Here is a 14,624-nt window from a genome sequence, read left to right as displayed (position 1 = left end):
AAGCCCAGAAAAAGGCTCCGCCACCGCCTGCCAAACTAGTCCCGATGCAGCGGAGCTTTCGAGTCACTCGCCTGCAGTCATCGCCGCTCCGCTGTGACTCATTCTGAGCCATCATTACTATTACTGTTGAAGCTGATGTCAAAAATTGCGGAACCTCATTATGTAGTACATGGATAGCTAGCCAGCCAACACCACAATCCTTGCTAATCCCAGAAATTCAAATCCAATATATCTAGTACAAAATGCGATTCAATACAACTCAATATGGCGGTCGAGGTGGCGGTTGATAGTATATCCCTGGATGATGATGTCCGGCCAGGTAGCCCGGCAAAGGAGGCCGCTGAAAGTTCGAACCCGGCGGAGGAGGAAGCTGTGGAGGTCCGCCGCGGGACGAAAACGGGTCAGGAAGGCCAAGCGACTCGTTGATCGGCGGAATCTGCTGCCCCCCAGCGGGGAGGAGCCGTCTTGGCTGACCTCGAGGAGTCGGCGGCGGCAGCACGAATGGTCGGGGTTCTGGGTGTGCATGGTGTAGGGGCGGTTGCTGAGGAGGTTGAGGCGGTTGAGGAAGGATGGCACGATGGGCTGCGAGTCGCGGCGTATGCTGTGCGAGTGGAGGTCGCGGCGGCTCAGCGGCAGCAAGGTCCGCCAGCGCTGCGAGCGCTGTGGGCCGCACATCCGCCAGAGACGGAGGCTGATGCTCCTTCACAGGAGCACCGTCTCGTACTTCAACAACCCCGGTAGCCTCCAGCAGCATGTTGATGATATCGCCGCCGGAAAGCCCGGCGAAGGGACCTGCGTCTCTGATCTCCTTCATCTGTGGGTTGATATCATCACCTAGTTTGGCTCGTTGAACAAAATCATCCCAACCGAAAGCAGCACGTTCATAAGAGTTTGCCCCGGCAGGATCGCGCACGAAGGAGGAGGTGAACCCTCGGTAAACTTCACGCATCACGGGAGCTCGTCGTCCACGTTCATTTTCCGTTTCAGAGCCGTCCGTCTGTAGAACTCGTTAGTTATTGCTAAAACATTGGTGTGGAAGGAACACACCTCAGTATGTTCGTCATCTTCCGCCGCGCGACGACCTTCGATGAACGTCATGTATTCTCCGTGACTTGCAAGAAGATGCTCTTCTTGAATGTAACGAGCAGAAGCCTTGAAACTTGTTAGCAGAGCCATACGATGACAGCATGGCAAACCTACCATGCATCGCTCCTCAATAGCCTCCTTGTTAGCTTGAAAGATTCTGTTTTCTTGTGTTACCTTGAGATCGTATTCTCGTCTCAGAGTGTCTTGTCTCTCTCGCAATTGCGCTTTTAGCACTGAGGTGATATGATCATATTCTGGAACAGCTTTATGCGCGTTTTTGTCACGAGCGATACGCTTCTCTGACTGTGTAGCAAGCACAGCTAGAGCTAATCGCTGCGCGGCTGCTACCTTCCTGAAGGCCTTATCCAGTTCACGCTGGCGGTCTCTCAGCTTTTGGGTGGCGGCACTTGGAGAGGGCGACCGTTCAAACTCTATGTCACTAGAGCGGTCGTTTTGACGCCCTGCACGCGTAGACCGCGCAGCTCGGGTGCCACCGCGCCCTCGCCTGGTCACCCCAAAGCGTGCAGATGTCCTGTTGCGCGCTGCTCCCCGTCCTCGGCCGCGGGTACGGCCTCCCCGGGTTGCTTTGGTGGCAATTGACTCTGCAACATTATCGGGTGTGGTAGAATCATCAGCCTCTTCAGTGATTTGACGAGAACCTTCATCCGCTCTGGAAGTGGCGGCATCGTCAAGTTTAGAGAATGCATCTTCCAGCTTACGCTCATCACCGTTTTGCAACGCAGGTTCTGATGCACGATCCAGCGCGGCATCCTCTAACTTTGGCTTTTTGGTAGGTGAGCTGGACGTAGATAGGATAACTCCACGATCATTTGTCTCGAGAGACTTGCGTTTTCGCGACAAGAGCGGACTCGACCTGGTCGACATTGGCTTTGGTTCATCTTCTACTTCAGGAGCAGGATACTCGTCGCTCTGGTCCTGCTGGTCGGCAAATTCAGTGCCCTTTGGTAATTCTTCAGCCGGCGGTGTGGGCTCTGCAGTTTGAGAATCAACGTCTTCTGGTTGAGGAGCCTCATCCGCTTCTGAGGTAGCATCTTCGGGCGGTGGAGAATTCACGGCTGAGGTTGGCGGTCGGCTGCGAGTCGATACATTGGCAGCGATATCCGGAACATATCGACTGCGGTTTCTAGTTCTAGTGTTAGAAGCAACAGGTGCCAAAGGGCTAGCTTCCAATTGTTTGGATGCCACATCTGCAATGCCATTTTCCGTAGGCGTCTCATTAACATGGCCTTTAAGTCTTGTTGATTGCCTCGTGCTTCTGGGGGTCTCTTCGGCCACCGAGCCCCGTTTGACGCGCTTAGTTCGAGGTGTCTCGGGAGCAACGGCAGTGGAAGATGTGGCCTCCAAGCGGCTTGAATTGGGCTGAGCCGCAGGAACCGCAGGGGTTGCAGAAGCGGCAGCCCGTGCTCGGCTATTCCGCGTCTCACGGGTGCTTGTGGGAGCACTGGAAGTGGGTGCGGCAGCCGAAGAGGTTGCATTAGTCGCACGTATTGTCTCTTTCGAGTAACTGGGTTTACCAGGCCCATATTTGAGCGTTATGATGCGCGACGGCCGATTGTTGCCGTGCTTGTTGGCAATGTTGTTGGTGGCGTTGCTATTTGGATTGCTAGTGCCACTGCTAGCAGGAGCAGTTTTAGCATTGTCATTCTGACCAACACGCGCATCTCGGCTCGAACGTAAATTTCGAGTCACACGAGTGTTAGGAGAATCGTTGCCAGCAGTTTCTACGAGAAATTAGTGCTGAGCTCAAAAATAGCAGAGGTATAAGCTTACCTCTATTGTGAACAGCAGACGTGCTGTTGGTGGATACAGCGGCTGAGCTGTGAGCAGCGTCGAGTCTTCGTTTGACTCCTGCCATCGCTTTCCTCTGGGGGTTCTGTTAGTTTGATTGAACTCAGTTATGGTCGACTGGAGTCGCGCGGGAGACATGGAGTGAACGCGATAGGAATGAAGCTTAAGTGAATGAAAGGAGAGGCTTAGAAAGAAGGTCGACAGGAGGCGCGATGAGACAATAGAAGGAAAAGAAGACGGAGAAATAAGAATAAGACAGAACAAAGAGAGGAGGGTTGATCCATCGAGCAGTCAGTAGAAATGAGTGGCAGGAGTACAAGGCGCTTGGCGGCTATTTCCAGAGGCGATCAAAATGCAGGGAAGACAAGAGTATGGAGCATGAAGAGACCGGAGTAGCAAATAGGTAGCATCAGAAGGACAGGCGCATTGCCTCGTCCCCATTCAATGGTGAGTGGTGAGAGAACGCAAGGAGGAAGAGATAAAAGGAAGTAAAAACAAAACTAAGGGACGAGCACAGGAAAAAGAAAAGAAAAAGCACGGTGCAGACAGACAGTATGCGGTGCAAGAGTGCAAATATATGCGCAAACCGAGTACAGGCGGAAAGGGAGAGGCAAAAAGAGGATGAGACATACCTAGATGAGGAGAATAGACGCGCGACAGAGAAGACAGGAAGGAAGAATGGCGGAGATGGAGCGATGAATTGGTTGATCGGCGACGAAGTAAAGGCAGAGAGTAGAGCAGAGAGTAGAAAGTAGAAACGCGGGTGAGTCGGCCTCCCGTAGGGACTAGTGCCACGCAGTTGTAGAAGAGTAGTCCTGGGGCCCAGATCTAGTCGGCTCTCTGACAGCCCGACCGCAATCAACCAAACCAGAGTGAACTAGAGAGTACCGGAAGAGAGTCGAGAGTCAAGGCGAGAAGAGAGAACAGTAGCAGTGTGAGAAAGCAACAAAAAGAGCAAGGCAATGCTGGTATCTATTGCTGCGCGTAGAGGATCTCCATAGATGGAGTGTTGTTGATGACGAACAGGGGAAGATATGGCGAAAGAAGGGATGCGAGAAAAGAACAAGTGGAGAACAAAGTACAGACAGTTGCCAGAACTAAGCTCCAGGCATGTTAATGCAGAGGCGACAGGCAGCTTGACGGGGTACTAGAGACTTGAGAAGATGATGATGGGGAAGTGTAGAAGACGAAATTTGACTGGGTCCGCAGCCGCAGCAAGAATCCACTGCCGCGATTGTACGAGCTGGGCCTGTGGCGCAAATCTACTACTCTACTCACTTTATTTACATCACAGAGCAAGTTGCGACAACGTTATCATTTACTTGGCAGTCAGCACTCCTCCCATATATTTTTCCTGCTAAATCCTGCCTTGCACTTTCTAAAGCGTCTTTGGTCGTTTCCCGCTCGTTACATTAATGTTGTCCGACCCCTGTCAAACTTTTCATCTAACCCAATCCGGTCTCCACCTATACAATGCCTTCTTTACTCGATCTTCCGCCTGAAATTCTACTGCTTATAGTTGCTCGCTGTGATTAACAATCAGTAAGAATTTGCGCCGCACATGCCGCAAATTACTAGTATTTGCGAATAGAGAGCTTTTCGAAGAGCTGGATATCGCCCCAGGTCCTCAAGCTTTGGACGCCATCAATGGTATTCTAGATAGAACGCATTCGAGGCGCTGCGTTAGAGCAATTGTGCTTCAGTGAAGGAGGCGCCTAGAGATATTTAGGTGAGGTCTCTTTGCTACCTATTCGTGCTCAGCTCGAAGCTCATGAGTTGCAGGATGAGGGTGTCGGCCCAGTTTATTTTTGGGCTCTACGACTTTGATCAACCGCCTCAAGGACTTTCCCAATCTGCAAGGCGTTGCTATTGATTTACATCAATCTCCCTGTGAGGATCCGGATACCCGTGAGAAAGCAACGGAGCTGATACTCTCCAGCCTCCCATCGTTGCCCAAGCCGATACCTAGGCTGTCTATTGGCGTCGTGCGTCGCAATGAGCGCTTTCCCCTTAGACGTTTGAGCCAGGTCCTTAGCAAAATACATGATCTTTCATTGTGCATTATTGGAACAGATCTCTACGATGACATGAGGCGATGATTTCCAGGTTGGTCTCCCATTTCTGTAAACTAGATAACTCGCTAATACAATGCTAGATGGTGTATGATATATATTCTGCGATTTAATCTGACTGGCTAAACCAAGGTCCCCCAACCTCCAATTTCTCGATCTACAGGGAGCTCATTTCTTCGACTTCCTCCCAGAGCTAGAGTACAGTGGTCTCTACTTTCCTTATCTCAAAGTGCTCCGCATGGATGGTTACCGCTTCGCGCACGACATACATCTTGACTGGATACTCAAGCATGGGAAGAAATTGCGCAAGTTATCACTTAATCGTCCTGACATCGTCTCCGAATTGAAAATTGGCAGAGCAGAGCGACATTGCATTTCCATTACACTTGAATTCCTACCCATAAACGCCCCTGGCGATTTCTGCAAGTACAAGTACAACAAACACTGGAGTGACATCTTCGCCGCCCTACAACAGGGTCTACCCTACCTCCGGATATTTGTCTCCTTGTTCTCAGAGCCTGAAAATGATGCTACTATAGGCCATTTTTTGGTGTAATTATGACGGTGACGCACTGCAAAGATTGCTTGACCACCTAAGGCGCAAGAGGCCCGGCAAATGAAACTATTGATATATATCTTGTATATATGTTATTTCACGTGTGCGATTGGCGGCTAAGCACAATGCCTCCCGATGCGGAGGATATATAATCGTCTTCTGCAACTAGTCTATACAGCCTCTGGCTTGCATATAGTAAAGACCCATCGGGCTTTTTAGCCACTTTTTATGGACAGGTTACTAGCACGGCGAATACGCCCTGTGGGACTTGACTAGATGCATACTTCCAACGGGCTTGTTGTAAGCCCGAATGATGGAAAGTTGAATAGAGGCTTCTCATAGATGTCCTTATTCTTCATGCATAGAGCCCTTTTAGAGTAATAAGTACTGCATATATCATAGATGTACTAGGACTTCGTATCGTGAGTACTACCTACTAGTAGTTGATTGATAAGTAGGTGGAAGCATGTATGGTAATTACTAGAGTGTATCAGTACCTGTACACGGGTACAAGGGTACCAACTGCGTCCAGCATCCTCCACCTTCAACCTTCAACATTTAACAACCTTCAACAACTTCAGTGCTCTCAGAACTAATACCACATCGAAGCTACCAACCAGTCAAAAATACACTCCTCGTCATTTATACATACTCATCTCACCATTAAACCCTTCCCATCCAAACCAACGACCGACCCGCAAAAATGCCAACCCGCTCACCCACCAAATCCGACTTCCCATCCTCCCTAACCCTCACCATAACCCCTCCCCCCTCCTCAAATCCTCAATCAACCAACCGCCCCCCCCCAAACATCCTTCTCCTCCTCCACGGCCTCGGCGACACACACACCCCCTTCACATCCCTCGGTGTCAACCTCTTTCTCCCCGAAACAACAGTCTTGACAATCCAAGCCCCCAATCCACTCCCCTTCGACCTCCCAGGGTACCACTGGGGCGACGACATAAACTTCGACTCGCGGAGCGGGGCGCTCGATATGGATGCTGGCTTTGAGAAGTGCGTGAAGTTGCTACTGGATCAGGTTGTGAGGGGTGTGCTTGTGGGGAAGTGCGGGTATACGCTTAGGGAGATTATGGTGTTGGGGTTCGGGCAGGGGGGGATGGGGGGGCTTGTTTTGGCACATGAACTGTCTTCATCATCATCAGGGACTGGAACTGAGGGAGGGGAATTAGGCGGGGTTATATCCATCGGCGCTCCGTATTCTCTTTCGCTGGCCGGGAAAAAGAAGGGGGAGGGAAAGAAAAGCCGGACGCCGATATTGCTCCTTGCGGGGCGGGACTCGGAAGTTGTGACTGAGTCTGCGGTGAAGAGGACAAAGGATATTTTTGAGTTTGTGGAGATGCATGAGTATAAGAGGCGCGGGGATACGATGCCGCGGAATCGCGAGGAAATGCTTCCTATTATGCGGTTCTTCGGGAGGAGATTGCGGAGTTGGCAGGGGGTTCCGGAGGGGAGTATGGAGCTTTCTTAAGTCAAGAAAAGTTGGATTGGATACAACAAGAGGTTAAAGGAGTTGGTGGGAGTGGGATATGGTATGGTACATGTTCATGGTATTGGTGTCAGGTCAGACCAGGCTGTATAGCTAGCTAGTTTACATTGTCGAGCGCCTCGCGGGCCCGCGCGATAGCCCTCCTGGCTTCAGGCGCAGCAACAGGGCCCTGGACCTTTCCACCCTTGCGCACAGTCCTGCGCAGCTGCTCCTCCGTCTCGCGCAGTGCGGTCCGGCCATTATCGCGCACTTCCTCTTCCCAGAATGACCGCGCGGCTTCCCACTTCCGCTGCTGCCGCCGCAGCGAGTAGATTAGACCGACGGCGGCAATGGTGCAGGTCTCGTATACTGAGGCTGTTGGGAGCGAGACGTAGGTTAACAGGGATAAGGCGGAGGTTAGAGATGTTGTTGATAGGCTGAAGAGGACTAAGCGCTGAGCCATTGCCTGTAGCGAGGGCACGGTAGTCTCGAGGAGCTGCGTTCGGCTCTTGGGGATCTGCGTCGGCCAGGGAACGGGTTCTTCCTCCTTTGCACCTGCAGGCTCAACGACGGCCACGGCCACGTTCACGTTTTCCGATTCCGTTTTGTCGGCGTCCATCGCGGGCACTTCCTCCGTAGGGCTGGAAGTATTGGTCTCATCCTGATCCTTATTCTCTGACGCTTCCGGGTCTTGCTCTTGTTCTTGCTCCTGCACTTGCAAGCCAGCCTGCTCGAGTTGACCAGCGGTGTAGACGACATCCTTCTCAGCGCGACGCAAATAGCTCTTCTCCAGGATCTCAGAAGTAATCATTCCAACGTCGTCAACGCGCCAAAATAACTTCCACCAAGCCAGACCGCGCCACTTCTTCGTCGCGAACCCTTCCTCTAGCGCGCCGCGAAGTTCTGTATGTGACTTCTCAGCCCAAGCGGACACGGTCTGGTCTAGACTTGCTCGGACGTCGTCTGAGACTGAAGCATCCTCTTGTTCTCTGAGCCTCTTCGACTCCTGTGCTTCCACGCCTTTCTCCGCGGATTCGATCAGCGATGATATTAAGGACCTCAAAGACGGATCTAGAGTTCCTTCTTTGCCCCGCACGGACGATAACCAGTCTACGACTGGTTGTATTCCACTACTATTCCACCCGCGCTCATACAGAGTTGCGTTCCGCACTGATTCACGGAACTTGACAAGAGCATCGTCCGCCTTGTCGGTATCCACAAAAGAAATTCGATTGTCGTTGATAGCAGGCCCGGACCCTCCTAGTTCAATCGCCGCGTAAATTGAACCCGCCTCTTTCCTTAAATCAGGTTGAGAAAGTAATCCGCTGTAGGCGAGTAACCCGTCCACTCCTTGCGCGCACACAATGCTCCTGTGCACGGGGTACCGCACCATATTGTGCCGCCCCGTATGCGACGTCTGAATCGTCACTGTTGGTACAAGGAATGTATCAGCCGATAGCTGCGCGCCGGGCGCGTCCGTTCGGGCTCCTAAACTCGTAACCAGGATCTCCAGGTTCCCCTTCTTCAGGATATGCGACGGCACTGAGATGGTAGGTACAAGGTGGTTCGAGATACTCTCCGAGACTTCTCCGTACCTGTATCCACAAAGTTAGCCTATATCCTCAAACAGGAAGAAAAAGCATACCACAACATACCGGATCAACAAACCCCTCTCCAAATCCCCATTCCCAGCAAGCTCATCCAACATATCCTCCCAATCCTCTCTCCCCTTCAACGGATCAACCAGCAAAAGCCTAACCAACTTCCTCGCCGCATCAACACCATTCAATCCCAGAACTGCCACGCAACGCAAACAAAAGTCAGCAAACAGCCAAACACAATGCAAAAAAGGTATAAAATCCACGTAAACATGACAACCCACCAGCAACGCGAAGCAACGGCTCCTCAGACTCCAACCCACGCAGCGCAAGCTGCAACCGACTCAGATTCACCTCCTCCGGCGCAGCGCTCTGGATGTGCGCGAGGGACTCGTACAGCTCCCTTAATCGTGGGGGAACATGGCGGGCTATGTGGGCTGTTGATGGCGCGGTTGAGTATACTCTCGTAGGCGCGAGGGGCTGAAGACGCGGTCTAGGAAGTTGCCTAGACGACTGGAGTTGTGTTCGGAGGAGAGGGGAGAAGGCGTGGTTGTCGCTCCGGCGCGTAGAGAAATTGCGTGCGCAGGATGGACACGGGTTCAGTGTTTTCGCAAGTGCATTCCTCCTACGTGGTAGGCTCTTTGGGAGCGAACCGCGGATTTTGAGAGGCATTGAGGGGCGGTGGTCAGTAATTGGGGTGTGAGAGGCTGCCGGGTTGGGGATTCTCGAACTTGATTTGGATGGTATTGGAGCCCGCTGGTCTTGGCGCCTGCCCGTGACTGCAGCAGGTCTATAGATCTAGATTGTTTACACATGCAAAGCTTACTCTGTGCTATTCGAACAGTTGAATTAGATGGTAAATATTCATAATGTGATTCATCAACTCATAGAGCCAGCGTCGCAGACGTTGGAGCTTCTGTGCAGGACATACAGTGGCAGCCGCCCGAGCTTGCACCTAGTAGAAATATCAAGTACAGGTTCATGTCTCACCCGACAAAAGAAAGCGTAAAGACGGAGCAAAATATACCGTTATTGTCCCATCATGCATGGATAGACACCCCTTATTTTCCAAGAATTATCCCCTGTCCCGCGGACAAGGTTTCTATACATGCCTGGGCTCGAGTCGCCAGACTAAAACGTCGAGGGAGTATTTCGTGTCAGAATGATGTCTATAAAAGGTTTGAACCAACTCGGGCTCGTTATCCAATTTTTTTCGTTATCACTTTTTTAATCACGACAGCCGCTGTCCCGTTGCCGGCGTCTACCTGATCCGGCGGACCTATAGCCTGTTAGTCTCCGGAAAGTCGCAATGAACAGATAAAACTCACATGCTAATCCGCCTAGCAACTGTAGCAAGGCCGGTATCGTTATCGGCTTCTTGTTGGGCGCGGTCAAGGGCAATACGTCTTTCTTCCTCACTCTTGCGAACCACCTCGTCGTGAGTTGGCGGGAGACGTTCGTTTTGTAGGTCGACCTTGCGGGCATCTTCGAAGTTGGTAATAGCTTGCTTGATTCCTTCCGCTCCTAGCATGAGAGTACCAGCGGGCAGGCGGCCTCCAGCAGCGGTCTTAAGCTCAGTAACCCTTTCAGATTCCTCACGCAGCACCTGGAAGACGCGGGACAGCCGACCAATGGCAAGAATCTTGTTTTTGATAGCCCTCCGCTTGAACTCGGTGCTCTCGGTGTCCATTGGCATTGGGGGAGAAGGCTCGGCGGGTGATATGGTTGAGGGCGTCTCATCCTCGAGCTCCTCTTTGGAGCAGGTGTTGAGAATAGCGATGAGCATGTCAGTGATCTTCTCACCTACGAAAGGTAGAGACCAGGTGAACACATCCATGAAGTTCGGTAACCAGTAAGGGTGAGGAGTGCAGTTGAATTGACGGATGTTCATGACATTGTTCTCATATTTCAAAACGGCGGCCTTGTTGTTGTAAACATCCAAGTAGTTCGGTGCGCTGAAAATCGTCATGACACTAGGGAAGCCGGTCGTCCGGGTTTTGCGATACATGCGGTAGCCCGCATCTTGAGCCTCGTGTGCTCGAATGACCGAGAGCAAGTTGTTCTTCTCGAGGAAGGCACATGCGGCGGGGTAAGAGAAGAAGTACGAGCAACCTCGAACGCTGTTGTGGATGAAGTAATCGCCGGTCTTTTCTTGTCCAAAGTCTTCCAAAGGATCCGCCCAAAGGATATCGCACATTAGGCCGTGAGTCGGGGGTTCTCTAAATCGATCAATCTGCGGAGGGTTAGCTGGGCGCCATTCGTTGTTACTCCAAAGTCGGCAACTTACCGATTTGATGTCTTCTAGAGTGTGCAGCTCGGGGCTCAGACCCCCGTGGATGCAAAGGAATTGCTTGTTCATGACCGCCGCTAGCGGCAGGGCGCAGAATGACTCGATGCAGGCTTCATAGATGCGCTCGCTGTATTTGTGCTTACATTCCAGCTTGAAAGTGAAATAGTCCGTCAAGTGTCGGCACTCGTGATTTCCTCGAAGCAGCCAGAGCGTGTTTGGATACCAGATCTTCAATGCCCAAAGATAAAGGACACACTGAAAGAGTTAGCTTGCTCGTGCGAGAAACAAGCAGACTACTCACCTCGATACTGAAATAACCCCGGTCGACGTAATCACCCAAGAAGAGGTACCGCGTTTCGGACGGATCTCCTCCTACTTCAAAGAGTTTCATCAAGTCGTAGTACTGCCCATGAACGTCACCGCACACAGTAATGGGCGCATCCATTTCCAGCAAGTTGGGCTCTGCTCTCAGTACTTCAGTACCGGTCTGTATAATCCATAGCGCCTGATCTTCAGTAAGACGGCCTTCGCGGTAGAAGTGCTGCTTGAGAAACTGCAGGTTCGGCTTTGTTTGGTCCTCCGAGTCCCAAAACTGATCGTCTGATGGGGTGTTCAAGGCGGGCGCTTGCACCTCTGAAAGACCAAGATTGATTAGAACGAAGCTGAATCGCATATGGAAGTTTCGAAGTTTGGGGGGCATTTTTACACACCTTTGACAACACGTTCTTGAGTCGACACCTGGGTGCCGTCTTCCATAACATGCAGGCTGAAATCGATCTCCGGGACCGGCTGCTTGTTGGCCACAGCCTGCGCTAGATTCCGATCCATCTTCGGCAATGGCGATAGTTCTCTATCAAGAAGAATCGCAAGAACCTAAAGTTCTGGTGGAGAGATTGAGACGGAGCGAACCGAGCGGGGAGGCGAGGGAACGGAAAAGGAGAGAGATGGCGTTGGGAGTGGTGGGGTTAAGCGCAGCGGAATTTGAACACACGACAGAGGCGAGGCTGGATTCGGGTCAGGAACAGGTTTCTTTTGTTTGTCAAGCGATAAGATTAGCATTCATGTTCTGTTGAAGTGACGGTCCGACTCCAGCAATATCGTGTGGCGGTGGACGGAGGAAGGAAAGAAATTGCGAGAAGGGGGACTGGAGGAGTTGGGAAGTTGGAGCTGAACCTGGAAGGATGAAAAGATCAACGCTTAAGCTGAGATGGAAGCACCCTGGGCTAAAGACGACTTAATCAGCGACGCTACTTTGTTAACCACTTCTACTGATCTAAGGCAGCACTTATGTTCCTCGCAGGCAACCTAATTCTAGATATGTATCTCCAAGATCGCCGGACCCTGAATTCGACTCCGTAGTATATCCCCGTGCGCGCTGTGGTCACTGCTTGGTAATATCGTCATGTCCGCGTGGGGATCTGCTCCTGCCCATAACACTTGGGTACCAGTATCTCCAATAATCCCCAGCTTCTGGTCCCTCTTTTATCTCCTATTCCTCTCTCCTCGGCATAATGTATGAATTATATCGTACGTGCACCCTCACCCTCACCGTCAGCCTCCCCCGCATCCTCCAACCTAACGCAACCAGGCCCCCATCCACTGCTCGCCCAGGTCCCTTTGACCGTCTCTCCGTTCATCAACCTCCCCACTGCAGTCACTCTGCCATACACTTATAAATCCGTACCATCTACGCTTCCTCCATCCGTCACCGTCGACCCAAGCGATCCAGACGCCAAACCCCGCTACGTCATCTCTGCCAGCGGCGAGCACGCCGCCTTGCCAGAGGACATCCTCGCCTCGTGCAAGGCGCTTGAAAGCCATCTAAGCAAGACCAGGACCGACGCAGACGCGGCGATCAAACAATGGCAGGAATCAATTTCCGCTCGAGATCTCGCGGAGAAACGTCGTGTAGCTCCTGGCTGGCTCGATCGCGATGAGAAGCTCCTGCAGCCGAGCAATGCGTCACCCCGACCCTCGCAAGGTCAAACAAGTCAGAGTTTACTAGACAGTGCTGCTCCAGATTCAGCAGCGGCAGAACTTCCATCTATGGCTCCGAGAAACGAAGGCGAGGAACTCGATAGGGCATTTGGTGGGCTCGGCTTGAAGTGATCGGTATAGCTCACAGTTCTATACCGAGATGCACTGGCCACTGCGCCCCTCTTCCGCAGAACTGATAAAGTGCCGTGCCATTGTGGCTAGAAACCCGTTCCAGCTGCTGTATAGTCTTCGTTGGGACGTACCATTTACTAGTCGACTTACGAATTGCGACCGCGCGGCAAACCGCATTGGCAGTTCTAAGGGAAGCTTTGGCTGCTAGTTACACTGCTTTTATATAGTCGGACCTAAGATCTACGCATGATACCCAGATAGCGTTTAGAAATGATGATACGACTTGTATCGATCGCAATTCAGAAATTGCCAGCATAAACTGTAGAAATACTAGCAGTTTCGCAGTCTGCCACAATATATTTAGGTGCATGCCATGGAATGTTCCCGCCGTAGCTCCGCCCAAGCTTCCCTCAACTTTTCCGCTTCGCAACTTTTGCCTTCTCCCCTCCCCACCAGCTCACTATTGAAGCAGCAAAAAACCACCATGGAACCCTTAACATCAGCTCCCGAAACATCCTCATTCACCCCAATCTCCGTGCATCAATCACGAACGCCCGAGTCTTTCCACTCTGGCCCCGCAATCCTGCACTACCACGCCTCCAACTGCAAGCTCGTCGCGCTCGAGCACGACCTCTCCTCAACACCAACGCTGAATGCTCTTCGCGGCGCAGCAGCCAACGGAACAAGCGCGAATGGCGAACCAAGCGGTAGCGGAAGCGAGAAGGAGGTCGTTGTTGAAGGCTTGGTTGTTTGGGTGACATCTGAGTATGTTATATTTTCCCCTTCAGCTTCAATATACAACGGATACTCATTTCGATATATACTAACACTTGCCCGTAGGAAATTCCTCCTCTACAACACCACAGCATCGACAGGCCTCTCGATCCCCTACCGCTCCATCTCCCTCCACGCCATCCAGCGTCTGAAAATCCCCGGCTCTACAAACGAAACCGAAGTCCAAGGTCTATACATGCACATCACGAAACCACAATCGCAGTCATCATACCCACAAGAGTCAGACGAGGAGGAAAGCCTGACCGTGACCCTTGTCACTCCCACATCCTCATCCACATCTGAACCATCAACAGCATCCGCACCAGAAGCCGAAGTCGAAACAGAAACAGAAACCCAAAAACTCTACGCCGCCGTCTCCGCCTGCGCAAACCTCCACCCAGACTCCATCGACGAAGAAGACCAGGATGGTGCCGCGGGCTCATTCGCCTCGGGCCTTGTCTTCCCTGGTGCTGCGGACTCTGAAGAGGGCGGACTGCCGCCTCCTGTAGATGGGAGCTCGGGGTGGATAACGGCGGACAACATGCATGAGTTTTTTGACGAGGAGGGGAATTGGATCGGGGAGGGGGAGGGGCCTAGTTTTCCGGGGATGGGGGATGGGCTAGGACCTGGGGCGGGGTCTGTGAGGGAGAGAGAGGGGGATGAGCGGGATGATGGGGATGCTGGGGATGGGAATGCGGATGAGACGAAGTGGAGGAGGACCGAGTAGGTGGTTTTCGATTGACTTTGATGAAAAGAAGGAAAACGACAGTTGAAATAGTGGCCCCGATCTACCAAGAAACCCTAGAAATCGGATTCAATACGCATGGACATTGATGTTTAAAAA

General features: G+C 52.0%; 7 protein-coding genes across 7 annotated transcripts; 4 read left to right on the top strand and 3 right to left on the bottom strand.

The window, feature by feature from the left end:
- Position 1: 1 nt before the first annotated feature.
- BDV17DRAFT_162230 (uncharacterized protein) lies at positions 2 to 3,648 on the bottom strand. Its single transcript, XM_073754683.1, has 5 exons — positions 3,528 to 3,648; positions 2,878 to 2,964; positions 1,201 to 2,828; positions 1,048 to 1,152; positions 2 to 997 (listed from the first exon to the last, which is right to left on the bottom strand). Exons 2-5 carry the CDS (start codon positions 2,960 to 2,962, stop codon positions 260 to 262), a joined length of 2,556 nt encoding a protein of 851 aa, XP_073612919.1. The 5' UTR covers positions 2,963 to 2,964; positions 3,528 to 3,648; the 3' UTR covers positions 2 to 259.
- Positions 3,649 to 4,541: 893 nt separating this feature from the next.
- BDV17DRAFT_270424 (uncharacterized protein) lies at positions 4,542 to 5,638 on the top strand. Its single transcript, XM_073758689.1, has 4 exons — positions 4,542 to 4,624; positions 4,678 to 4,785; positions 4,835 to 5,001; positions 5,051 to 5,638. Exon 4 carries the CDS (start codon positions 5,206 to 5,208, stop codon positions 5,521 to 5,523), a length of 318 nt encoding a protein of 105 aa, XP_073612918.1. The 5' UTR covers positions 4,542 to 4,624; positions 4,678 to 4,785; positions 4,835 to 5,001; positions 5,051 to 5,205; the 3' UTR covers positions 5,524 to 5,638.
- Positions 5,639 to 6,226: 588 nt separating this feature from the next.
- Positions 6,227 to 7,012, top strand: BDV17DRAFT_293890 (Alpha/Beta hydrolase protein; the record flags this gene model as incomplete). The annotated part of the gene is made up of 1 exon (XM_073762719.1): positions 6,227 to 7,012. One exon carries the CDS (start codon positions 6,227 to 6,229, stop codon positions 7,010 to 7,012), a length of 786 nt encoding a protein of 261 aa, XP_073612917.1.
- BDV17DRAFT_270421 (uncharacterized protein) lies at positions 6,704 to 9,372 on the bottom strand. The gene is made up of 3 exons (XM_073758688.1): positions 8,892 to 9,372; positions 8,665 to 8,806; positions 6,704 to 8,604 (listed from the first exon to the last, which is right to left on the bottom strand). Exons 1-3 carry the CDS (start codon positions 9,277 to 9,279, stop codon positions 7,128 to 7,130), a joined length of 2,007 nt encoding a protein of 668 aa, XP_073612916.1. The 5' UTR covers positions 9,280 to 9,372; the 3' UTR covers positions 6,704 to 7,127.
- A 559-nt stretch (positions 9,373 to 9,931) lies between these two features.
- On the bottom strand, positions 9,932 to 11,725 carry BDV17DRAFT_283535 (serine/threonine-protein phosphatase 2B catalytic subunit; the record flags this gene model as incomplete). The annotated part of the gene is made up of 4 exons (XM_073760373.1): positions 9,932 to 10,840; positions 10,895 to 11,152; positions 11,199 to 11,530; positions 11,608 to 11,725. 4 exons carry the CDS (start codon positions 11,723 to 11,725, stop codon positions 9,932 to 9,934), a joined length of 1,617 nt encoding a protein of 538 aa, XP_073612915.1.
- Positions 11,726 to 12,189: 464 nt separating this feature from the next.
- On the top strand, positions 12,190 to 13,317 carry BDV17DRAFT_161671 (uncharacterized protein). The gene is made up of 3 exons (XM_073754677.1): positions 12,190 to 12,424; positions 12,486 to 13,009; positions 13,097 to 13,317. Exons 1-2 carry the CDS (start codon positions 12,409 to 12,411, stop codon positions 13,004 to 13,006), a joined length of 537 nt encoding a protein of 178 aa, XP_073612914.1. The 5' UTR covers positions 12,190 to 12,408; the 3' UTR covers positions 13,007 to 13,009; positions 13,097 to 13,317.
- A 173-nt stretch (positions 13,318 to 13,490) lies between these two features.
- Positions 13,491 to 14,507, top strand: BDV17DRAFT_293886 (regulator of volume decrease after cellular swelling-domain-containing protein; the record flags this gene model as incomplete). The annotated part of the gene is made up of 2 exons (XM_073762718.1): positions 13,491 to 13,771; positions 13,847 to 14,507. The coding sequence occupies 2 exons, from the start codon at positions 13,491 to 13,493 to the stop codon at positions 14,505 to 14,507; spliced, it is 942 nt and encodes a 313-aa protein (XP_073612913.1).
- Between the last annotated feature and the right edge of the window lie 117 nt (positions 14,508 to 14,624).

This window comes from Aspergillus undulatus, assembly GCF_047715775.1.
Source record: "Aspergillus undulatus strain CBS 261.88 unplaced genomic scaffold BDV17scaffold_46, whole genome shotgun sequence".
NCBI lineage: Eukaryota > Fungi > Ascomycota > Eurotiomycetes > Eurotiales > Aspergillaceae > Aspergillus > Aspergillus undulatus.
The sequence above is the reverse complement of the archived record's forward strand: the minus strand, read 5'-3'. Positions and strand labels throughout refer to the sequence as shown.